Source organism: Trachurus trachurus, assembly GCF_905171665.1.
Source record: "Trachurus trachurus genome assembly, chromosome: 6".
NCBI classification, from domain to species: Eukaryota; Metazoa; Chordata; class Actinopteri; order Carangiformes; family Carangidae; genus Trachurus; species Trachurus trachurus.
Genome location: NC_139897.1, coordinates 257,354 through 283,194, shown reverse-complemented (window position 1 = coordinate 283,194; position 25,841 = coordinate 257,354). Strand labels below are relative to the sequence as shown.

Sequence of the window (25,841 nt, the reverse complement as noted above, 5' to 3'; positions counted from 1 at the left end):
CCGTTGATTTCATGAATGGGATTCCATGACACCTTAAACCCTGTGACTGTGATAGCTGCTGATGCCACCTTCCAGGAAAAGAAAGCCCTCAGACATCATGTGGGATGAGTATGTTTATTTTTAAGTCATTTACAGTACAAAATAGACCTTCAGGTAACAAAATAGCCACACTTGTATTGAAAGCAACACTGCTATTAATATGAAAAGCAGCAATCTGAGCAACACTGTGCAATATAGAAGCTTATGAGACTATGATAAAGATAATATTCATGAAACATTGATAAATAATATCCTGAATCTAACAACATTCATGTGTACTCTTGCAGTCATTGGGAATTTATTTCCTATTGCAAATCAGTTTAAAAGACAGTGGTTACATTTGCAGTCCAGTGGCACACTCTCTCCTTAGTGTATGTTCATATGCAGAAACATCACTGGCCAGGCATTGCTAAAGTTATGTTAAATGACAAAAGTTTCAGAAACCATTTCACTACATTGTGAAATTAGATCAAACATTATCTAATTGCATGCAATGACTATACCACCTTTGAACTTAGAGGTACGGGAGATGATTAGCAACGATAGTTGGTAATGATGTCACTAGACATTTACATAGCATACAATCTTGCTATCAAATATACGATAATCTTTCAAAATATAATAAACTTTCTACAAAGCTAGTACAAATGGATTTAAGAAATATCTCCTCTCCCATAGTACTATATGTAACATCTATTTACATGAAATACAAAGTAACATAATCAGCATAAGCAACATAAATTATATATTGTGCTTCTGGATAATTGTAGCATGCTTTTCTGCCCTAAAAGATTTTTCACAAAAAAAGGTTTCACAAATGTAAACAATACTCTGGGTCCTTCCACATATACATATACACATATATATTTTATAACTGATGCTTAGACAAATAAAAAAAATCTGACTCCTTCTTATTTACATTTTTGGGACAGCATCTAAATGTCTAAATACCCTCAAAAACAACCCACCATGATCATTCACTTAACCTGTATCAGGAGTTTAATTGTGGGTGTGGCCAGATGCCAATCAGTGTTGATCACATCTGCAGTGTCACATAAAGAAAACCTAAAATGTTGTAAGTAAGGATTTGTTGTTAGACACACACTGTGTACCTTTAGAAAACCCTGCAATCATTAGGCTATTGATTAAGAGCAAAACATGAAAGAAAAAAAACATTGGGCCTCATTCACCAATATCTTCTTAAGAACCTTCTTAGATTCTTTCTTAAGTTGTTCTTAAGAAGTTCCTTAAGAAAACCCTACGTCAGATTCATCAACGCGTTCGTAAGCCTCAGAATTGTTGGCAGCTGTGTTCCTACTTGATGAATGCCAACTCCTCGTAAATTGAGGGCGTGTGCCAGGTGAGTCTAATTAACATAGGATTAGCATAGGTAACTTCCCCATCAATGCCCGTAAAAGGGCATGAGACTGCAGGGCCGTGTGCACACAGAACCCACAGGCACTGAGCAGAGAAGGTGAAGTGAGAAAGAAAGTTGAAATGCTCAAATGAAAATCTGGGAGGGAGCACCAGACTCCAAACGTAAAAAGAACTTAAGTAGTGAAGTGGAGCTACTGCGGCAGGAATGAAACAAAGAAACAAACAAAAAGCTTATATTTAGTTTATATTCTTATATTTAGGCTATATTTAGTAGCGTCAGCAGTGGATGCAGCTCTTCGGGTCGTTATCAGAGAGACCACACTCTCACGTGTGCCATCATAAATATCATCATAACATATGAAAAAAAAAAACAGTTGTGTGTAGTGTGAACACTTACAGTAAGTGCACTGTTGCAGCCCGCAATTAGGAAAAAAAAAATCATACCCCCCCGCCCCAAAAAAAAAAAAAAAGATATGATATGAATTAAGTGTCTATAATGTTTTTTAAGAGACTGCAATGATTTGTCAATTATTATTATTAATATATATGATTATTAAAAACATCATAAAAGATAAGAAAATAATTCTTATTCAAATCATATATCATCATACAACTGCAGAACAAAAGAAAACGCTATAATCGGTTATTTTTGCAGAAGTCTCAGCACCTAAAAGTGCGTAAGTATACTCCTGACTGTTCTTAGATTTTGTTCTTAGTTAAGAACAAATTCTGGATAAGAAAACATTCATGAATGCCACAATCTTCGTAAAAACTTCGTAAGTAGGACTTAAGAACAAATTTGTTCTTAAGAACGGTTCGTGAATGAGGCCCATTGTCTTTATTTCAATGTTAAAAAAAAAAAAAAAAAAACATTATTCATTTATGTCAGGTCAATTATCACAAGAATTTGAGGCATGTTATCTCCATTGACCAGAGGTGATGTCAGCTAGAACATTAGCTTCTCTGACAGCTGCTTAGTAATGTTATTTGATGGTATTTACAATAGATATCACTGATATGTTGAGCAGGGCAGAGTAACAGTGGCAGGATATATGTTATTCAATCATTTTCACCTCTGATTTTTGTGCATTTATTGCATTTCGTATTTTGTGGGATGTAACTGATGTAATTGTAATTGCAACTTATAAACAAAAAAACTTTGTAAACTTTTACAATTTCTGAGGGTTCTCAGTGAGTTAAATATTCTGACTCCAGACATTGTTATCTACCAGAGACAGCTATGAACAATATTTCAACAACCAAATAAATAATTGTTAGATAAACTGAACACTATTTGGTGCACATTAATAATTAAAATGAATTCTATCTTATTGTTTAGCTAAAGAGAAAAAAAGACAGAAAAAAGACAGACCCGCTCACATTTAGTGGAGTGAGGTCATTCCTCTTGTGGGCTCTCTGCAGGTCATCAGCATAGCAATCTTCTCATCCAACACCATTAAAAAGAGACTGAGAGCATCACTCTCCATCTCTGGGTGCATGTAGTACCTTCTTGTTACAGACAAAAATTTCCTGTACATTTTCTACTACTAAGTTGTCAGCTCTATCAAATCTAGAGAATTCCAGTTTAGTATAGACTGAGACACTGAGGGCTGGTCTGAAGAAGTCTGTCCCTGTGCAGCCGTTGCCAAGTCCATGTCAACATCGAACAAGAGCTCTGAACAAGCTAGTCATCATTAGCAGCACTGCCGTGGCTGCAGTGACAGTCAAAATGGAGTTCCAACCTATCTCACTCCCCTGAGGGTAGGCAGGAAAAGAAGAGTGTTAAGAAGCAGTAGAAAGAGTCCATCAGCCACAAATAAACCACAGCCTGTTTTTAAAAGAGCAGTTCTGTAGCTCTCTTACACAGAGCAAGATGAGAAGATTGTTACCATTCTCATGTCTGTACAGGCTTATGTTAAATTGGGAGCTGGGGCCAGGGTGCTATTAGCCTAACTTAGCATCAAAAATGAAACAGTTGAGCTTGTTTTGTCCACTACGTAATATTTGTGTCTTGTTTGTTTTACCCAGACACAAATATAAAAGCTCTTGTGGGGAGGTAGGCTACTTGCTGTTATTCATTCAGAAACACTAGTTTATGCAGTGTCTATCTTCTCTGCTTTAACGACAAGTCACTTTGGCAAATGCAGTTGGATTCCAGTTCTAGATAGCAGTTTTGTTTTTACTGTAATTACCGCCTGCAAAAAAAGGACCTAACCCTCTCCACAGCCAGAAGAATGGTATCAATCTTCTCATGTAATTTTTGGCAAGGAAAGAATAACCACATTACCATAAACTATTCTATTTCAATGTGACAAACTGCCTACCCATCCCATGTCCATGTACTCAATATTCATATCTTTATACTCAATTTCTCAGAGCACTGAGCGGCACGGTGATGCAGTGGTTAGCACTGGGTCAGCCAGGAGGGTCTGTGTTCGATTCCCAGCCCTGGGGCATTTCTGGATGGAGTTTCCATGCTCCCCCTATGCCTGTTGTCTTTCTCTAGGCACTACAGCTTCCTCCCAATGGCAATGGATGTATGGATGGATCTTTAAGTAGCCTATTTTAATTCCCTGAATATAAAGCCAACCCTCCCATAACAACCAAACAAGTAACATTGGTTCCCAATAACTAAATTTAATGGGTCAGCTCATCAAATCAAAAGATACATTTAGGCTACCTTACAGTTTTGTTATTAGCCACAATACAATGGAGGAGACAATTTTGGTGTAATTTTCTTATATTTAACTTACTTTCGAAAAATTCAAGAGTTACAAAAATTAGCAATCCACAGAATTGACTCTTAATGGTTTTCAATGGACATGAAGCACAGTTTAATTTCAGACAGAGTCTTGAAGCTGTACTCATATTAAAGCAGAAGTGAGTGATCCGGTCGTTTTCGCTAATGCTGCGTTCCAGGCAGGCTTTTGAAATCGTAAATTACAGCTTCAAGTCACAACTTACGACTTTGTAGCGTTCCAGGCAACCCACTCGTGTTTTTCCGACCTGTTTTACCGGTGAAAGTCACTATAACGGCCACTCGTAACTTCCGACCGGTGAACTCGTACCAGATCGAACTGGTACCACTTCACGGTTGGAAAAATACGAGTTTCCTTGAACGCACCATAACAGTCCTCGTCCCTACGTCACCACATTCACGGCGTTCCTTGGCTGCACACACAGCCCTGCATGCCGTTCTCTCTCCTCATTGGATAAAAACTGTAGGATACGATAAATGTTTTCTCTTCGGCTCAGAGCAGAGCAGAGGGACTGAGAGACCCGTGTTTCAGTCCAAACACTCTATGTAAGTGATTGCTGTCGGAAGATATAACTATTTAAGACTTATATTAACACAAATATATCACTCACTTCTGCTTTAACTGATTGGTCTCAGCTGTTAGAATTCATTCCTGATGGTGATTTCAGCCACTTCATATTTCTCAGTTAATACCTTCTGCCATTTTCATGAATGACCAGAAACAAATTTATCTCACCTCTATTGTACTGATGTAGGCATAATTCCTATAGGTAGATGTCTCAAAGCCTGAGTAAATCAAGCTAAACCCCCCATTTGCATTGCTATATTGTATATTCAGTGGTATATATGCTAAAAATATTTGTAATGATTCTAATTTTTATTTAATTTTAATCTTTATCTGTGCGCTATATCCACACCTATAGCATATGTATCAGATAAAAATAGGCTCTGCCCATACCTTGCCCTCTGGGACGCCAGCTCCGACAACCAGCACCAGACCACAGCTACTATTACAATCATTCCTATGAAGGGGATGGAGAGAACAGGGTGCTCAGATGCATGGATGAATCTCTGAGGAGGGAATAAAAAACAAACACAAGGACCATGGAGATGAAGGGAATGAATGAACGGATGGACTGAGGTAGCAAAATAATAAACACAGATAAAACAAATGTGACAAGTAAAGTAAAGGAGTGACATGGTTTGCTGCTGTGTATATACATATCAAGGGGAAGGGGGTGTGATGGAGTGGTGTACACTTCCTATTAAATAAACAGTGCATAACTGTGTGGTGACATGCACATCAAGTCAATGGTGAGCAGTCCTGTGTGATATTTACTGGCTACATTATGGTGACAAAAAAAGAAAGACATCCAACATGAATGGTGTGACTTGCATATATGATGGTATTTTCATCTCCCTATCCTTATTTTCTAGTTCATTTTTTTGCTAAATACTTGGTTTAACAAGCTGAGAGGTCATGGACATTCAAAAAACAAGGACAGCATCAGAGACAGGCACGGGTAGACAGTTTGACAGAGCGCAGGGACACGTTATCATGGCTGTTGTAGACAAAACACAAGTTTATCTATTTATTTTTCATAGTAATAAGTATTTAAAAGAGGTGTTAATAGACCAAGCTACAACAATTTCCAAAACAGCATCGTTTTGTGGTTGTTTCTTATTTGTTGTTTGGTCTTTTCAGGTTTTTTGATGAATATTTCTCTCCCTCAGAGGGTCCTACTGTCCAATCTTTTTAAAATCTTGGGAAAATCAACGTGCTGAACATTGAGTCATTGCAGGCAAATACAGTTGAAACAGATTGCTACACAGTGCTACACTGTGCTGCATTCACAAACAATAAACAAATATAGATCTAAAAAATAATGACAATAAATTTGGTCACTGCATTTGAATACACACAAACAATCCATAGTTTCAAGTGTAACTGTGACTTAAGTAAAACTGGCCATGCTGTTAATTATTTTAATTACCTCTTTACCTCTTGATTTCACTGCATAAGGATTTTCATGCAGCACCAAATTAAAATGAACAGAGGCCACTGTTCAAGTTGAGAAAAAGCATTTTAAATAATCAAAAGATAAAATTACTTTTAATTACTTTGGAACAATATCTGAAGTTCACAAAGTGGTGAAAAGGGCCCAGCAGGCTTGATGGCTGAATGCCACAATTGATTTGTGTTTTTGTCCAACAACAGTATTTAAGCACTGCAATCACAGAGAAGTAAGGACACAGACACAGTGGGGAGAAAAGCTGCTTTCCAGCCTTACTGAAATACTGATATGGGCTGACAGGCCAGGTCAGTTCATATCAAAACATATACTGTATTGCTGTAGCATGAGACACATAGAAAGTGGGCTCAACAAACATGGCATACAGCAAGTGTGATGGGAGGTGTGTTATGTGTTAGTTGACGGTGAAGCTGTAAAAACATATCTTTGTAAGGTTTTTTCTTACGTTTTATAGTGACTGTGAAAATTAATCCCACAAAGTTGTATAACATTCAATTCAGTTACCCTTCTTCTGATACCAGTTGTATACTACTAAATGATCCATATCTGCCCCCTTACCTGAGCCCCCCATGACAGCTTCTCCAGCTCTGCCTTGCAACGCTGCAGCTCCTCCTCCAGCTCTGCTCTTTCCCTCTGACTGCTGTCATATAGAACCTGCAGCTCCTGCAGCTCCATCTTCAGACCATCACACTGGAGGATACAGAGGTCAAACAATCAGGCTTGAAAACAAAATGTAGCCTATTGTATTTGATGGACTTCAATGTACACTAAATCTAATTTTTTTAATTGATATTTTGGTAACCTTATTTGACGCCTATCTCTATAACGCATTATAACCATACTTATAATGAGTTATAATGCAGTTATAGCACTGTATAACTATAGTTATAAACAACATCATAAATGATGCTCAATAACAATAATCATAACACACTATAAATCATTTTATCATGACTTATAAGGTCAGGTATTATAATACGTTATAATTGTTAGTAACTCGCTGACAATGCCCACATTGATAATGCATTATAAATATAGTTATAATGTGTTATAATTGGCTTATAAATGTGTTTAAATCTCATTATAACACTCATAAATGATCATAATGCTGTATAACAATAAGAACAACACATCATAGAGCATTTTATAATGGCTTGTAAGGTGAAGTATTATAATAGAGTTATAATGCTCTATAATGTGTTGTGCTTATTGTTATAAAGTCTTATGATCATTTATGAGTGTTTACAATGATAGTTATACACGTTTATAAGACAATTGTTACACATTATAACTATATTTATAATGCATTATCGATGTGGGCATTGTCAGCAAATTACTAACAATTATAACATATTATAATACCTGGCCTTATAAGTCATGATAAAATGCTTTATAGTGTGTTATGATTATTGTTATAAATCATTATGATCATTTATGAGTGTTTATAACTATAGTTATACAGTGCTATACCTGCATTATAACTCATAAGTATGGTTATAATGCGTCAAATAGAGTGTTTCCGATATTTCTGCTACTTTCCCATGATACCTCTCTCTGAACCTGTGAGGCCTTCTCCTCAGCCTGTTTCAGCTGGTCCCTCAGGGAGAAGATCTCACCAACACCTCCATTGAAGCTGGTTGGTGTCACAGGCTTTCCATCAAAAGAAATGTTCTTCTGGATAGAGACATCTACCAGGCGACAGTTTTGGGCCTGGTCCATGGTCATGTAGCTCTCTGCCATGACTTCGTCTGTGATGGTCTCCATCTCCTTCCCCTCTGTGTCCTCCCCTGCATCTTCTTCTTTCAGTGACAGATAGACACTGGAGCTGTTGGTGGACGAGAGGAGCAACAATTAATCAAAGATTGATGAAGATGAAACACGTGTTTCAACTAAAGAACCTGTAACGGGCTCCTGACGTGCTGATAATTGAAGTGATTAAAATTATGACCATGTGATTATCAGACACATAGTCAGTTCTATTTCCTGTGCAGAGATGTCAATACAGCATGCACACAATCTAATAACACTGTATTTTCAACTTGTCATTCTTACATTATTTCTAATCATTGTTTTTCTATTGAGTGAGCTTTGTAATAATACCACACCTAAGAATCAGTCATCTTTTATTAGTCACATAGTTTTCTTTCATTTCTTGATAAAACATTAGAATTTGATCTTGTTTTCACTGACAGTTCAAAACCAAAATTTCACTTTTAAAAACACCTCCACCCCCCTTTCCCCCCTCCCGCGGTGCGAGTTGTTTTCAAGTTCCTATGTTGTAAAGTGTGCTCATACTGTATGTGCCTATGTTGCTGAGGTTTTTTTCCCGGTCCCACACTGTACCCCCCCACAGGAGCATAGTCTGCTTCTTTTTCTCCTCCCCTCTCCTCTTGTTTCTCCCCTTTTCCTCCCCCCTCTTATTGCCCAGTCATCCTGTTATGTCTGTCTTATTGTATGTATTGTATGCTGTATATGTACGGACGGGTTGATTGCTGTAATTTCGCTGTACTTCTGTATAGTGACAATAAAGGCCAATTCCGATTCTGGTTCTGAAAATGTTAAATTTATATAACAATCTGGCCACACTCCATGGATGCTGTCAAATCTGAACCATCTTAAAATTCTTTGGCTTTTTCTTTCTTCTTTCCTGTTTAACCGATTGTCCCCTCTGCGTCTTCTGTTTCCCTTTTCTCCCTTTAGGACCCTTCATAATTGCGTACAGAGACATTTTGATCTATGTGCATAGTCACGCCTCCTGGAAGTCCAAGGTGAATACACCTTCTCCAGACCCATATTCCATCTCAAATGAGATTGATATATGGTGGGGCATTAGCTGGACTAGCAGAAGATGTGACGCATTTGAAAACCCCAGAGCAGCTACAGAATAGATCATGTGGGGAAAATACTGTCAAGATCAAGATTGAACTTTGTGTCTCAAAATTGTTGCTGATTAATTTTCTGTCAGTGTTCCAATCAATTAATCAATTCACAAATTTTTGGCAACCCCGCAATCACGCCCAGTCACATGATCTCGCGGCCGTCAGTCGTGATGCGCCAGCTCAAATATTTTTATACATTTTATTTGAACTAGATTTATATTTGAGAAAGTGAAAGTATAGAATACAGTTGTTTAAGATTTTGTTTGTTTGTTTTTTTATCATAATTTTAAAAAGAATAATAATTAGTTTAAAAAACAATTTTATTAGTGTTTTTTAAATCAATTACTAGACATTTCAGGGGACCCCATTTGAATTCCAGGCGACCCCACGTGGGGTCCCGACCCCAAGGTTGAAAAACACTGAATTAATGGTTTCAGCATTTATATGTGATGCTTCACATCTACTACACTCATGAAACAGGTAGCCAGTATTTTATAAATAAGATGGAATGTGAATTTCTGTGATGATGTGTTGTATTCCAGGGGGTATGCCCCTCCAGCTGATCCGGTAAGCGCAGCTGATGAGTGAGCAGCCATTGACCCCTCACCATGTCCTCTGTCTCTGCAGCAGCTGCAGCCTCTCAGAGAGACGTCTGTTGTCCTCCTTCAGGGTCTGACACTCCTCCTTCAGCATTCGGCACTCCTCCTTCAGCAGGTCTACGTCACCTAATGGAGCACAGAAGGTCAGAGATGAGGATGTTTTAAAGAGGCAGCAGAGATCATCTTTAGCTTGAGCCTTTAAAATCATTACAACATTTTTAGCTTGAGCCTTTAAAATCATTACAACATTTTTAGCTTGAGCCTTTAAAATCATTAATCATTCAAGTTCCACAAGATGAACTTGCAGCTATGTCTGACTTGTTGACAAAACTCACCTACCAGTACTAAAGTTCATACTGTTACTGTTTGTTTAAAAGACGTACAAAGTTCACTGCTGGACTACACCGTCGCCAGACGGATCTCAACTGTGACTTTAGTTACACTTAGATACAAAATTCATTCTCTGATATGTTGTCATGTAAGAGCACAACAATTACACAATATGAGATCTTTCCCTCAGTCAGTCAGTCAGTCAGCCCCACCCAAGGCTCAGCTGCAGAGCCCAGTGGTGACATCATGTGTTGGATGTCTATGTCCACCCCCTAATGACTTCATATCCCTGGCATCCACACACACACACACACACACACACACACACACACACACACACACACGTACAGTACGCACGCACACGCACGCACACGCATCTGCACACATTCGCACATATATTCCTACCTCATCAACAATTTGAGGCTACTCTAAACAAAATGTGTCCCACTATTTTAAGTGGTTTTAAAAAAACCCATAGAAGCACAAGATCTTTGTTTGAGGTCGACTTTCACAAAATAACTGAAAAACTGCTTCTGTAATAACTGAACTGTGATAACTAAACATGGCCAACATGCTTATGAAAAGGTCTAGGGTGACTGGATCACAAAGTAAAGGAAGTGTATGATTATGGGCTGTGTAAATGTATTTGTGGACTGAGCACTTTTATACTTTCACAGTATAAATATAGAACGTAGACCTGACAAAATAATGTGTATAGCTTACACACACACACACACCATGTAATTTTACTGTATGACTATATGACAGTGGCCCTGCATTTTTATTTTTATTTCTTTAACCTTTATTTAACCAGGTAAGTTAATTGAGAACCAGTTCTCATTTACAACGACGACTTGGGCATTGTGTCTCTGTAGTGCCAGTAACCCAGGTACTATGCCTGTTGGATAGATACACACATACACACAATGCCATGAAAAAAACAGTCATATTTAGAGCCATTTCTGAGTGGAATAAGTTGCCATTAACTACAACTCAAGCAACAAGTAAAGAACGTTTTTTTTAAAAACAGCTAAAAAGGTTATTCTCGGGTAAAGTCCTGAAAACTCCTGTTTTTGCTGATTTTTTGATTTTTTTTTTAATGAAATTTGATCTCAGTGTTTTTGGTAACTTGTTATACATTTGATTGTTGGCAGGTGCTGTGTGTGTGTGCTTGTATGTGTGGGTGTGAATGTGTGAGCATGTGTAGTTGGGAAATTAGTGTTGAAACTGTATTCATGTATGTATTCATGTTTTAACATGGACCCCAGGAAGAGTAGCTGTTGCAACTTGCAGGAGTAACAGCTAATGGGGATCCAAATAAACAAATAAACAAACAGCCTGTTGCAGGCTGCTGACTTGATGTGAGCATAAATAGAGCATTCCTTAACATCACGCCTTGTTTTCATAGCAGCAGGGACAGGGACATGGGCTATTTATGCTTGTAGGGAGCTGGAAATGTTCCATGGCACAAGCAGAGACAAGAGGTGTTTGTGTTTTTTAGTGGGCCCTTCTCACAAAGTGTGAGATGAGGTACACAGCCAAGACTTATTGTATTTTGACTTTGGTGTACGGTACAATAAGGTTTTATGGAAGGTGTAGTCTGCAGAAGCCACCTCCACTTTATCTTGCATCCCTGTTCTTTGACATTGACATGTCTTCCTGGTGTTTTTTCTATTCCGTTAATGAATAACTGATCTGCCTCCTCCATCTTGCTCATGTCTCACCCTCTCTCCTCTCAGCCTCTCTGCGCTGACTCTTCATGCTGATCTCGGCCCTCAGTGTGGTGATCTCCAGCTCATACTCCTGGGTCTCCTCGCTGAGGCGCTCCAGCTCGGCCCGCCGGCGGCAAAGCTCCTCCTGCAGCGAGGCGATATCGTTCTCCCTCTCTGCAGCGGCCTCCTCTGCTGCCTGTTGGAGAAGGACAACCTCCTCCTGAGCTGCACGCAGCTCCGCCTGGGCTTCAGCCAGCTCGCTCTCCTTCTCCTCCTCCAGACTGTCCATCTCCTCCTGCACAGAGCGCAGCTGGGCTGTGGGGAGAGGAGGAGGAGGAGGAGGAGAAGAGTCATTTTTCTTTATGTGACTCTCTATTGCAAGTCATGATTAACCTTCGCCTTGTGTTAGCTTTCTACTGCCATCTATGGTGTTCGTGTCAGTTTTGACCCGTGTTTTAAATCAGCTTTAAAACACAGAGAAAACATTTTTTTCATTTTTCATCCAATCTGTTTTCCATCTCTTGGTTACATTGTCAGGCTTCCTTATCCATGAAAATTTTGGTTTTAATATTTTTTGGTGTGGGTCTCTGGGACTTTTTTTTCAGTACATTGGCTTCAATGTAACCTTCCTCTTGTCAGCTTTCTGCTACCATCTATGGTGTTAGGGTCAGTTTTGACCCTAACACACTAAAACAATTATTTATCATCCCATTTGTTTCTCATCTCTTGGTTACATTGTTTGGCTTCCTTATCCATGGAGAGGTTGGTTTTGCACTTATGATTTCAGTTTTAACTCTCATTATTGTTCTCATTGTTATAACCGGGTCAAAATTGACCCTAACAACACAAATTTCATAATTTTAACCAGAGCATTTTAGAATTTTGTGAGAAAAAAAAAGGTTTTATTTTGTTTAACTAGAGGTTCCTGACAAAGTCAAAAAGTCTTGATGCTATAAACAAATCTATGTGGTACTTTTATGCATTTAAAACCTGAAAACGGGTCACCGGTGACCCCAACACAAGAGAAGGGTTATTGATAGTTGATAATTGATTATAAGTTTAGTTTTTCCGGAATGGAAAGTCGTCTCTACCTCTCATAATAACAATAATGAGAGCAAATCTGTCATTTTACAAATGTGTTGCTTTGATATTGCCCCCAAATCTGTTAGCCAAATGAGGGCATTTAACATGTCCCATTCAATTACATCCAACTATACTCAGTGCAGCTTGTACTGTCTGCAACGCTTCATTAGAGATAATAGAAACTCAGAAGAAGGAAGTCCTGTTGATTAATGCTACAGTTTATGGAGCAAAGTTACTGACAGACATAAGGTGATGTAATATGGTTTATATTATCCCTCCTGTTTCCATGCTACAGTAAATGTTAAATCTAATTCAATAATTATTGTTACTGTCTAAAAAAAAAAAAATTCTGAGGGTTATATTATTTTGTTACCTTGTAGATTCTGGATCTGGCGTGTGAAAGCTTCAGCCTGATGAGCACTGGCCAGACGCTCATCCTCGAGCAGACCTGGAGGAGAGGTGAGGTTATGTGAAGTGAGGAGAGAGGAGAGGAGATGGTGAGAGCAGAGTGGGTAGAGAGATAAGAGGGAAATGTCAGTTGTCAGAAAGGTGACAACTTGATAAGCTGTTCAACCTTGAGGCATGACTGAATGAGGATGACACAAGCAGTTTTGTGCAGAAGAAGCAATAGTGTTAGATAATGAACTCATACATATCTGTTTTTATCAGACAGTGCATCTAATAACATTTAAGGACAGCCTGACATAATAGTCTAAGTTAGTCCTGTGCTTTGATCCAGATTTACATCATCATTTATATTGCCATCAAATTGGTTTTATTACAACACAGGGGACACACTGCAAAAACGTAAATATCCTACCAAGAATATTTGTCTTATTTCTAGTCAAAATGTCATTTCTAGTCAAAACAAATCTCATTATACTTAAAATAAGAGCTTTTTACTTCTTTCAAGCATATTTTCACTTGAAATAAGTAGAAAAATCTGATAGTGGAGCAAGTTTTTCTTCCTTATTACAAGCACAAAAAACTTGCTTTCACTGGCAGATTTTTCTACTTATTTCAAGTGAAAATTTGATTGAAACAAGTGAAAATTATCTACAAACAAGTAATTTTTTAGGTGATGAGTCTTATTTTAAGTGGAAATAGATCAATTTTGACTAGAAATTAGACATTTTGACAAGAAAGAAGACACATATTCTCTGAAAGATTTAGAGTTTTTGCAGTGCATTAGGAAGACATATTGCTAGCATGGCTAGCTGTCCAGAGGAAAGTTAGAAAATATACTTAAAGCCATAAGTTAGTTTGTTGTAATTGGCCCCTTTATCTGCAAAACTAAACCTTGGTTTTACCACATTGTCATCTTTTTACTTTTCTTATTTCTGTCTTTTCCAGCTTAGGGTTTCTAACTGCTTCAGACCTTCTAGTCATAAGGCAGCATTCCTCATTCTGCTTGTATAGTATTACAAGTTACAACTAGTAAATAACAAGTGAATGTAGTGTAATCTACAGTCAGAAATGTACCCAAGTTGTTCTTTACCCACAACACACATCCGGAGCCCCTTACCACCTCCAGCCCAACAACAGCTGCCTGTCAGTAACCTGAGCAGCTGACCATTCCCAGTGGGACAGTGACTTCTGGTTGTGGGACACCCAGTCTGGAAGTTTCCCTCAGCCCGCCCTGCACGCAGTTGTCTGACGAATGCCTCCACCACTGCCAGACAAACAACTGAGCTCACCGTGTCATGTTTTTAGGAGGACACACAGTCACATTACACACACACGTACTGATCTCACTGTAGCACCATACCTGAGGCCTTACTCACTGCTAGTGTCTCTGAACATTACGCTCATCATTTCTAAGATATGATGTGATGCTCCATTTAGCAGCTATGAGGACCTGACTGTGTCAGTGGCTGCATATAAACATTTACGTTTCTACATGGTCAGCTCAATTGTGATGAACAGGCAATGTCTTAACTGGAAAGTTATGTTGTTCAGTATAGGGACAGGGCTTTTTTCTGTCACCGTCAAGCTTGCACAGTAAAACTCAAAACAAAATCAGGAGATAATTTCCTGAGAAAAGTGTTTTTTAACTTGTGAAAGTTTCCAGTTTTTACTGTACAAACACCAAAAGGACAAGGACGGTCTTGTAGTTCTGACCATATAAAGATTTTGCTCCTACAGATCAGTGTTAAATGGAAGAGATGTAAATGATTCCAAGACCCCTTCTCCCTCATTCCTTGCCTTACTAAAAAGAAGCAGGTAAAATCACCATGGCAACCTCTGAGCACAGGGGGCATAGCTGTTTTAAAGTCATGGTTGGTAATCCTGTTCAGAAACACGTCTTGTTATACTGGGTGAAATGGTCTTTCCATCCTGAGAGAGAGTAGTCAGTACATTATGTATTCAGAAAAAGGAACGAAAATAATCAGATCTCTGTGGCAGCTGCAGGACTGACAAAACTCTGAATACGACAAGGAAAAGGAAAAACCAATCAGATGCCTTCATGTCTAGTTCTGCCTACGTCCAATCAAGCTTCCATCTCTCTCCCTCCTCTCGCGTGCGCGATCAGAGTCTTCACCTACGTCCACAGAAAAGCCACACTCCAGTCTGCTGGGTGGCAATAGCTCTGGCAATGTGCCTTTGGTGTCTTCACCTCTCTGGCTTCAGAGAGAAGAGACTTTTGAGCTAGAACCCTTTTTCCAGGAAGTGACCCCCCCCCCCACACACACACACACACACACACACACACACATATACACACAGGAGGCATTTTGAAACCATTTCATGTCTTTCATCCTGCTTACAAGTTCTGTTTTGAATCTTCAGTGATTGTCTTAGCTACTTCAGTATTGATTCAATAGTGTTTTTCTGCTATCACTGTACATTGTAATATGATAGCAAACTTTTCACTACTCTGCCTTTTTACATTTCTGCTGCTTCATTAAACATTTTAGGCCATACATGTATGTTTAGACTCACAAATTCCGCATTTCAAATATCAATTAGGCCGTCTCTTTAGCTACTTCCGCATTGCTTCAGTAATTTCATGCAGCCTTCAGCCTTCACATGCATTCTTTTCAAGAATTGCATTTTGGCATTTTGTAGTTGTTAGCCTACTCTTGCTAAAGTCTGCATTTCACAGGAAAGCTGGGAGGTGAAATGGTCACAGTGTAAAAAAAAACATGAGAATACGGGTCAGGTTGATAAGTGGTGGAATTTCTCTTTAATTGCAATAAAACTCCCAGGATTGGAGTATGCGGTGGGGTGCTTGAAGATGCATTAGGACCAGATCTTGAGTTATGGTCAGGTAGCTGTTTGTAAATAATGGATTAAAGGTTGTCATGGAGAAAGAATAAAGATGAATGATGTCTCAGTGGCCTCACCTTGCAGCTCATGGAAGCTTTCTTGGTGTTTGATGGAGATCTCCCTGGCATCCTCCAGCTCCAGCAGCAGCTGCAGCACCTGGGCCCTCAGCTCCTCCAGCTCCTGCTCCTCTGTCAGCGGCTCATGCTCCTCTTCCTTGCTCCTCTTTTCCTCCTCTTCGTCTGCTTCTTCCTTCAGTTGCTTCTCTTCTCCCTCCTGCTCCTCCTCTTGAGCTCTCTCCTGGTCCATCTCCTCCTTCTCGTTGTTCTCCTCCTCCTCCTTGGCTGTTATCTTGTTGTCCATAGTGGGGCTGCTTTCTGTTTTCAGATCACACAGGTCATCTAATGGAAAGATGACAGCGTATATTAGAGAGGGGTGTCTGATAGAGAGACAGACATGGAGATTTGCAACTGACAAACCCCTCTGTCATCAGTCATGCTTTAAATGCAGTATGGATTTCATTCACATTGTTTTTCTTTGAATCAACAGCACCATCTTGTGATTGAACTTGCATGTTGCTCAGCAGCTAATATCCAGGTTGTGTACCCACATTTAATGTGTTGAAAAGTAACAAACAGCCCTTCAGGAGATTAGAGCAGCGGCTGTGATTGAAAGGAAACAAGAAAATCACTCAATTGTGGAAACATGATTCGGTATATAGCCTATGCTGAAAACTGTCAAAGTGTGCCAAAGGTTACATATCATTTGGATGTCAAGTGAAAGGATAAATAAATATGCAGCACATATTACACATTGCAATGGTGACTTATTGAAAATCAGACATCATTTTGTTTCATATTGCTCAAGATGCAAAACTGTGGGTTTCCATTTTTTTTTTCAACCAGTAGGTGGAGTGAGTGAGCTAACACAATGCAGAGAGAGAAGAGGGGGAGGTGGGACAGTATGCTGAGGCAATCACTATGACTCACCACCCAGCAATGCACCCCAAAGTCCATAATAACACAAGCTACTACTCAGAGTAGGAGAGATGTGACAAACAGATGTCTTTCTCATATCACAGTGTCACATCATATATGTGTGTTTGGGCTTTTCTGTAAAGATTTCTCTTTGTCTTTGTAGACAACGTGGCGTGGGCTGGGAGCTGTAATTCATTATGGGTCAATAAGGCCTAATGGGACATTGTATATGATGGAGGGCAATGCAAATAAACTTGATTTGACATAACCACGGCTCTTGTTTGCTAGAGCAGCAAAGGCAAATAAAGAGGGAAATAAAGAGGTCAGAGGGTGCAAAGGGAAGTCATTTTGCAGCACAACAACACAACAGCAAATTCCCATTTGAAAGCCTTTTTTCCCATTAGGCCTAGTTGTATGAGATTTGCTGTGAAAGGCTAGAGCTGATGGAGATTGGAGATGGAGATTATATTCACAACGTTAGTTTGTAGTTGTTTTAAAGTTAAACCATTATTTGTCTCCCATTTTCTGTCTCATCAAATTAAATTCTTCTTGCGTCACCCACACTGGCCTGTGACCAGTTTTCTCATATTTCTCATTAACCTTAATATAAATTAGTGTTACATTGCACTTCAATGTTAGAGTGGTCTTCAAGTGCAACAAAAATTGCTGATTGTACTCAGAAGGCAAGTGTGAGGGTGAGCGAAGGGAGCGGTGCAGCCGGAGACAGAATAAAACATTAACTAAAGATATACCTAATTAAGAGTGATGTGTAATCTTGGCTCAGAGGACACCTCAATTTCTTGTGGTAATTATTTCTTTTCTTTTTTTTGTTCCCGGCCCTCACTACTGTAGATGTGGCTTGCTTCCATCACAACCAAGCATGCATGCCACGTTTTCATCATATCTCTGTGACATTAGCAGGATCCTCATTGTCTCCTCTCTCATAATAACGATAATTTAAAGAATGGAGTTCCTGAGAGATGTGTGTGAGGTTTCATCATGGCTGGACTGTTTTGTCATTAAACACTGATCCTGATCTAATGAGTTAGTCGTAGAGAGGAGCGCCTGGGACGTGTGGCAGTGTGTAGTGGGCTGGAGCTGCTTGTACAGCCGCAGGCAGCTAAGGGCCATCAAGAGACAAAATACTTCCTACTGAATATCACTCATATCCAAATCCTGCAGTGGTGTCCAGCTCAGGGTTTAATGACTTGGAGAGCTTTGGCTTGAGTGAATTCTGCCATGTTGTTGTGCTTTAGCTTTGTGGAGGTTTTCATCAGTATCCTTCAGTGGACACAAACTACAGCTGATCAGGAACAAACTGTGAGTAATGTGCACAGTTTTACACACTGCTATTGGGCTTTGAGAAACTGCCACGGAAACCCCTTAAAGGGATAGTTCACCCAAAATTCAAATTTCACTCATTATCTACTCACCCTCATGTCAACTAAGAGCTGTGAGAATTTTCAGAGTTATCCGTGCCTTCTCTGAGTTACGGGGGGGTCCATGCAGCAGTATTTGTCCATATAATGGTTGTCAATGGATACCAACTTTCTTTGTCCAAAAAGACACACCAAAAAACATCCAAATACCTCCATACTGCTCGTCTGTAATGTCCCTCTTGTATTGAAGCCCCGACATGAGAAATTGTTCTGAAAAAAATTAAATAAGTCTGTATTTTAAGCTTGTTTGTAGCGGAAGCTCCCAGTGTCTCAGTTCACTGCTCTTCCTGTGTCAGTGCAAATCGGAACAATTTCTCATGTCGGGGCTTCAATACAAGAGGGACATTACAGACGAGCAGTATGGAGGTAACTCAGAGAAGGCACGGAGGACTCTGAAACTTCTCACAGCTCTTAGTCCACATGAGGGTGAGTAGATAATGAGTGAAATTTGAATTTCGGGTGAACTATCCCTTTAATACTAGACAGATGTAGAGGGCAAGTTGTTAAATTTCCTTTGACAGCATGTTGACAAAATAATAAGTCACTATCATATTAGAGTGCCTCTAAACATATTGTGATCTAATCAACTTTATATTATACAAACCCTAGAGCCTCACCTACTATCCTTCCAGTGACTCCCATAAGCCTTGTTAATCATTTCACTACTTAAAACAAGCATTATCACCTTCCCTTGTGAGTGAATGTCAAACACAGTGTGCGGAGGAAATCAGCTGCCATGACACCTGTGATCACTCCACTGCATGCTTGGCACAGTGCTGATCTCCAGTCACGCTGGGATTGCATTAGACATGGACGCTGCATGCATACAAGAGCAGGGACGGGCAGGAGAGTCATCTTATAGGAGCAGCATCACGGCTCCAGGGAGGGGATGGCTTTATCTAGCCACCGCACATTCCTTCATAATCACATTGCAGCAAAACTCATTGAGAATGCCAATGCAAACTTTGTGCCTCTTCAGAAAAAAAGACAACAGGCTTAGTGTTCTATGTAAGCATTTCAGAATACTTGTCTGAGATCACGTTTGTGGCAACACAAGGCCTTTGCTTTGCTTGTGACTTGGTGTTCAGTGATGGATTGCGGAGCGTAATCAAATTTGCACATTGCAAAACCGAGGATTTTAGCAAACAGATGCATCCTGGAAGAAGGACGGATGTCAGACTTGAGAGCTGTTTCAACCTGGCAGCACAGGGAAGCTGTTTAAAATGACAAGTATAATTCAGCAGTGTGAGTAACCGTTTTCTAAGTTATGCAGCATTAATCTCATTTTACCTTGAGTCTTAATACTTCTTTATCTCATAAGATGCACTGCAGTATGATTCAAAAATAGACCATTTCATCCTGTCCGTATATACATACATTATATCATCATCAAATCAGTGATCTGTGATCTGTGAATGTGGCATGAGTATCTGTATGTAAGTATTCCTGTATTGATGTAGTTGCTTTTCTGCTCTGGCGCACTTACTCAACACAGCACCGGGAGGGGGAGGAGAGACCGGGTGAGAGCAAACAAGCAAGGAAGGGAAGAGAGTAAGGGAGATGCAAGAGAGGAGAAGAGTCAAAGGAAGATATACACTTAGTATGTGAGTTTGTCTCTTTCTTTCTCTCTGTTGTCCAAGTCCAAAAACTCAAGGGTGAAGAAGAACAACAGTAGTAGGAGAAGACAAAAAAAAAGAAATACAAACCACAGGAACCTGAGTGTTGGGTTGACTCAATTAGGTGTTCTGTTATTCAAATGAAAAATGCATGTTTGCACTTCCCAAGGGAAATAAGATAAAGTGGGTCAACAGGGTAGAAAAGTGTCACAGAATGCAGAATGTGCTTTTATCTGGCCCTACAACGTGAGCATGCACAAAAACTGCGTCAGTGCGTATATACGTACTATTGCAACTAATTCAGGGAATATGTTTCTATAGGAGTGTGTAAGAATGACCCCAATCATGGCTGGATGATACAGCAAAAAGAATACTTGGGCAGGATTGTTGAGTGTCACATATGAGGTCTTCTATTGTCACATCTTCAGCACATGGCAAACCTCCTCCACATCAACCAGCAACAACCCACAATGATGACAAAATGGCGCCGTATATATGGTGTCTAGCTAACTGAATGAGGGGTTTCACACCGGCAGGGCTCCGTGCCGGTTCCGCTTCCCGAACCCAATTTTGAAAACGGCCGGCGCGTTCAGACCGAAAAAATAACCAGGTTTGGAACCTGAAAAGTTGGTTTTCAAGGGTTTCCATCAACAGTGAGCGTGTTGTATTCTAGCCTGTGAAGACGAGCAGGACGAAGGAGAAGGCAGCGACTGACAACATGAAGAAAAACAAAATGTTTGGTGGTGGTTTGCGAAAATACAGAATTTCAAGAAAAGCTAGAAAGCAGAACAAGTTATATGAATTTCCTTTTGGGGCTTAATAAAATAAAGTAATTCTCATCTTTAAACTCTGGGAAGAGAAGGCCAAGGCTGGGTTCACTCCAACAACAGACCAAATCATTAGTGAATGATAAATGATATGAAATGATAACAGAGACAGCAAAAAAAAAAAAAAAAGCAAAGATTTTGAGTAAGGCATGGGAACGTCCTCCCACTTTGGTTCCACTTAAACTGGTGTGAACGTGGGCTGGTTCCAGAACAGAACCAGAACCAGAACCGTGTGTGTCTGAAAGCACGAAGAATGCATTTACCAGGATCCACAGCCTGACATTCTGACATGCTCACATTCTCCTGACACGCATTTCTCTTTTATAGTTCCCCACATAATCTTACTGCTACATACCAATATTAACAAATACAACCTCATCCACAATCCCAGTATATTACAATAATAAAATACACCTTCCTCCAATACCCGGGTGCCACGGAACTATAAAAATGGTGACTGTTGCCTGGGGAAACCTTTTGTCGGAACACCCTGGAGACGGTACCATTTCACATGATTCCTAATGCACTGACATTTATTGCACAACATATATATATATATAGCATATAATATAAATCCCATGTCCCTCTCTTGCAGGTGGAACCATGTGGCCATCATAGCACCTACCAGCACAGGTAACACTTTTTTAAAGGACAATAAATATAGAAAACAGTCAATAAATATGATAACTATATCTATACCAAATGGGCAAACATGCAATGTGCAAACTGTCTTGTGCAAATCCAATTATTTAAAGCAGAAGTGAGTGATATATTTGTGTTAATATAAGTCTTAAATAGTTATATCTTCCGACAGCAATCACTTACATAGAGTGTTTGGACTGAAACACGGGTCTGTCAGTCACTCTGCTCTGCTCTGAGCCGAAGAGAAAACATTTATCGTATCCTACAGTTTTTATCCAATGAGGAGAGAGAACGGCATGCAGGGCTGTGTGTGCAGCCAAGGAACGCCGTGAATGTGGTGACGTAGCGACGAGGACTGTTATGGTGCGTTCAAGGAAACTCGTATTTTTCCGACCGTGAAGTCGTACCAGTTCGATCTGGTACGAGTTCACGGGTCAGAAGTTACGAGTGGCCGTTATAGTGACTTTCACCGGTAAAACAGGTCGGAAAAACACGAGTGGGTTGCCTGGAACGCTACAAAGTCGTAAGTTGTGACTTGAAGCTGTAATTTACGATTTCAAAAGCCTGCCTGGAACGCAGCATTAGCGAAAACGACCGGACCACTTACTTCTGCTTTAAGTACATATACCAGTTAAAATGCATGGTGCCATATTTACACAACCTCACTACAAACTCCAGGGAACGAGGTGCTCTTCATTACAGTGTGGTTGTTGATAAATAGCGACAAAGCAAAGCATGAAAACAAGTGATGAGTTAATTATACATCTGATCACAAATCAGTGCTTCCCACCTGAAAGCAATCTCCATGGTGGGATTGACACCACTGAAATCACAGAGGAAAGAGAGGATAGCACAGCTCACCATGGAGCTGCCAACTTCAAAAAGGATAAAGACCCAGAGGGAGAGAAAAGGAACACTAATTACAGGATGACATGAATGAATTCAGAGCATTTCTGCAAGGGGATGAAGAAGTTAAGAAACACCCATAGAATAAGATGTAGGAAGGAGACACATGCATTCACAAACCTTCTCTATTCACCTGAATGTTTTAAGACTTTTTTCCATTATGCAACCAAGAGAGAATAAAAGAACATTGAGTTATGTCAGGGACCTGCAGAGTGCTTTGAAAGCTGTTTTTTTTTTTTTTTTAAAGAAGCTTGAAGGTCTGGTGGAGGAAAATAGGACTATTGTTGGGGAAAATGTCACATTGTTGAGCCTGAGAGTGGAAAAGCGTGTAAGATTAGTTAGCATTTTGCTCCTTGACCGGTTTGTGTAAAACACTGATGATGTGAGGATCTTAAATTTTTGTTTTTCTCAGATGTCACTGCAGTTCCCATATCTACAAAGTTTTCCCAAAGACAGTGACTTTGCTGTAGAGAAAAAAGTTCTGCTTGTACCCCGAGGTACAAGCAGAACTTTTTTCTATACTAATACTGCTGATGTGAATATTACTGTTTGAGGGGCACAACACTGAGAGGAGTGGATTGAAAAAAGGAGAGGAGAAATATCGTGTGGGCCGAGGCGCTGGCAAGTGCAAAGGTTTGTGCGTCTCTGTGTGTGTGTTTTGGGGTGCGTGGGCACTGAAGAGAGAAGAGGATTGTGACTGGAAGAGGGGGAAGAGATAGTGAGTGTAAAAGCAGAGAAAAGATGGACAGAGATGGTTTGTGAGGAACAATATGGTGACGGGTAATTGTAAGATACACAGACAGCTTGCAATTGTCAAATAAGATGGTGATGGTGTTGTATTGATCAGTGCAAGTGTGAGATCATCTGTATTCCTTTTTGGTAGATAGGAGAAGTAATATTAGTAGCACTTCTCACAGTGCAGTGTGGAACTCATCTCCAGCAGGACAGAAACAGCTCTTCGGTTAAAAGCCTCGAAAATAAGAGTTGGTCAGGATGAAATTACCTTTTTTAAAGAATTGAGACTGATCCAACATCACCTATCCATGTGATCCGTGGATCAAAATCAGTGAATCCCATCCATCGAAGGATATAATACAGCTGCAACTCAATCAACTTTTGATTTTCTGTATGTCTATCCTTATTATGGTCAATAATACGTCAAGATTCATGCTACATTCAGCGAGATGCTTGCTATTATAGCCGCTGAGGTCTAAAAACACGCCTCAGGCTGTGATGAGAGGAAAGAGTTCCCAAGAGTTAAGATAACAGGAACAAGCTTGTTAGGGAGGAGGAATTCCTCCTGAGACAGCATCCATGTTATGAAGGTCAATACAAAGGCTTTACATAATAAATGTTTCAAGGAAATTACTCACCAAGCAGCAAGTTTTACAGAGCAAGAAAACTTTAAAGAATAAATCCAACCGATAAGTGAAAGTTGAGTTTTAAGGCAGCAAGAGGAACCTGGCTGCTGGTCAGAGGGCCGTTGACCCGTGGTACTCTCTCAGCCCCTCAGCACCAATAAACATCCTTCTAGCCGTGTCCCACACACACAGATAGTTGCTCTGTCTGCATGGTCATTCACAACACGCAAATAACACACACTTCTTCCTTGTTCGGGCCCACAGACACAAAAAAACATTCCACACATTCTTCTCTTGCTCACAGTCACACAGTACTGATTCTGTATAAATGCATCCACTGATATAAAGTTAGCAAGGAAGCTCAACTGCAGCATTTTTTACATAATAAGCACTTAACACAAACAAGGGCCTTGCACAATAATTCATTTGTCAGCGGAAAATGATTCAAGTATGAAGCATAAAAGATTTCAAAGGTGAGGTAAAACAACATCTTAACACTGCATAACTGCACACTGCATCAAGCCTCAGAATAACATATGCATCACTTCTAACCTGGACTAACGACTGCATTATTTTCCTGCCACCGGCTGCCAGTCATCCATTACCTGCAGTGTGTATAGCCTCCATCAAATGTGAACAGATGCCATAGCTGACAGTAATGCCCACTCCTCAGTCAGTCTGGCAGCTTGACTAATGAAGACAGGCTTACACAATAATTGCCCCACCACGCACCTCTCTTTAGCTCTTCTGCCTCCTCCTCCACCCCTCACTTATAAGGTGTAAACACGCTTTCTCAAGCCCGAGATAAACATCGACCCCTCTACCTTCATCATATCTGATCTGTTAGTGCGGGGCTAAAAATAGCCACCCCACTACCCAACAACTGCAACAGCTTATAGCAAGATGAACAACACTGACAAGACAGCAGCACAGACCTGTAGAGTCCAGAGCCTCCTCGATGAGTGGAGGTAAACGCAGTCCATCCATAGTCCCCTGCTGTAGCTGCAGTGAAGAGGGAGAAACAGAGAGGAGAGAGTGGGCGAGAGAGGGTCAGAGGCTCCACACGCCCACTTCAGCTGCAGAGAGAGAGAGGAGGGGGGGGGGGCAAACACACGGAAAGTACTGAGCACAGCGTTAAGTACTTGCACACATGCAGGCATTGAAGTCTGCACACACACACAAACAGGCTGTACCTCGAGAGAATTTGGGAGGGTCCGGGGAGCTGAAGGCTGAGCTCCGGAGCATGGGAGAGATGCCGAGAGAGAGAGAGAGAAGAGGGGAGGAGCACAGTGGAGGGAAAGATGCTGTTTTCCAGACGGAGAGCTCCGTTTCCATGCATGAACCTCCCTCTCTCTCTCTCTCTCTTTCTCTCTCTCTCTCTACTGCTCTGTTTACACGCTGTTTACCAGGCTATGCACTTGAAAACACAAGCAAATTCTGCAAGGATTAATGGAGTTGCCTTTCACCTCATGTCCTATCAGGGAAAAATTATAGAGCTCAATCCATTTGTATGGAGGAATCGACATAAGAGTTACATCCCTAGTGAATTAGACAGTTAGCTAATGCAAAATATGCTCTATCAAGTGATTTCCAGCCATCTAGTCAAGTTCCTGATAACATTTAGTCAAGGATGTCAAAACATGCCATGATGAGTAAAGTATGACTAAACAAACTAAGAGATTTCCAAAAGGAAGCTCTGATCATCACTTGTCCAAAACACATGCTTTTTGCAGCATTCATCTGTGTCTTTTCTGAACACACACCTTCGGGCTCTAAGGCACATGATTTATAATGAGACTCAGACAGGTTGTAAACACAGATCATTTCCCTTCCAATGTTCATTTCCCCCCCTGCCCTTTCTGAATCTTCCTCTCTCTGTTTACTGTTAATAAAGAGTGGCTTCACAGACAGACCATCAATAACCTACCTACCCCATCACACACACACACACACACCCCTTTCACCACTCACATATCTCTTTATCTCTGTGTCCGTC

At 40.2% G+C, this 25,841-nt stretch overlaps 1 protein-coding gene across 2 annotated transcripts; it reads right to left on the bottom strand.

Annotated features, from left to right (window-relative positions):
- Nucleotides 1-2,009: 2,009 nt before the first annotated feature.
- ccdc136b (coiled-coil domain containing 136b) lies at nucleotides 2,010-25,841 on the bottom strand. Of its 2 annotated transcripts, none has more exons than XM_083972836.1 (10): nucleotides 25,797-25,841; nucleotides 24,781-24,915; nucleotides 16,158-16,478; nucleotides 13,184-13,258; nucleotides 11,740-12,042; nucleotides 9,694-9,811; nucleotides 7,756-8,032; nucleotides 6,766-6,897; nucleotides 5,133-5,245; nucleotides 2,010-3,171 (listed from the first exon to the last, which is right to left on the bottom strand). In XM_083972836.1, the coding sequence occupies exons 2-10, from the start codon at nucleotides 24,830-24,832 to the stop codon at nucleotides 3,159-3,161; spliced, it is 1,404 nt and encodes a 467-aa protein (XP_083828962.1). In that variant the 5' UTR covers nucleotides 24,833-24,915; nucleotides 25,797-25,841; the 3' UTR covers nucleotides 2,010-3,158. The 2 variants fall into 2 exon arrangements, with proteins under 2 accessions (XP_083828962.1, XP_083828963.1); XM_083972837.1 differs by having other exon boundaries at nucleotides 7,768-8,032.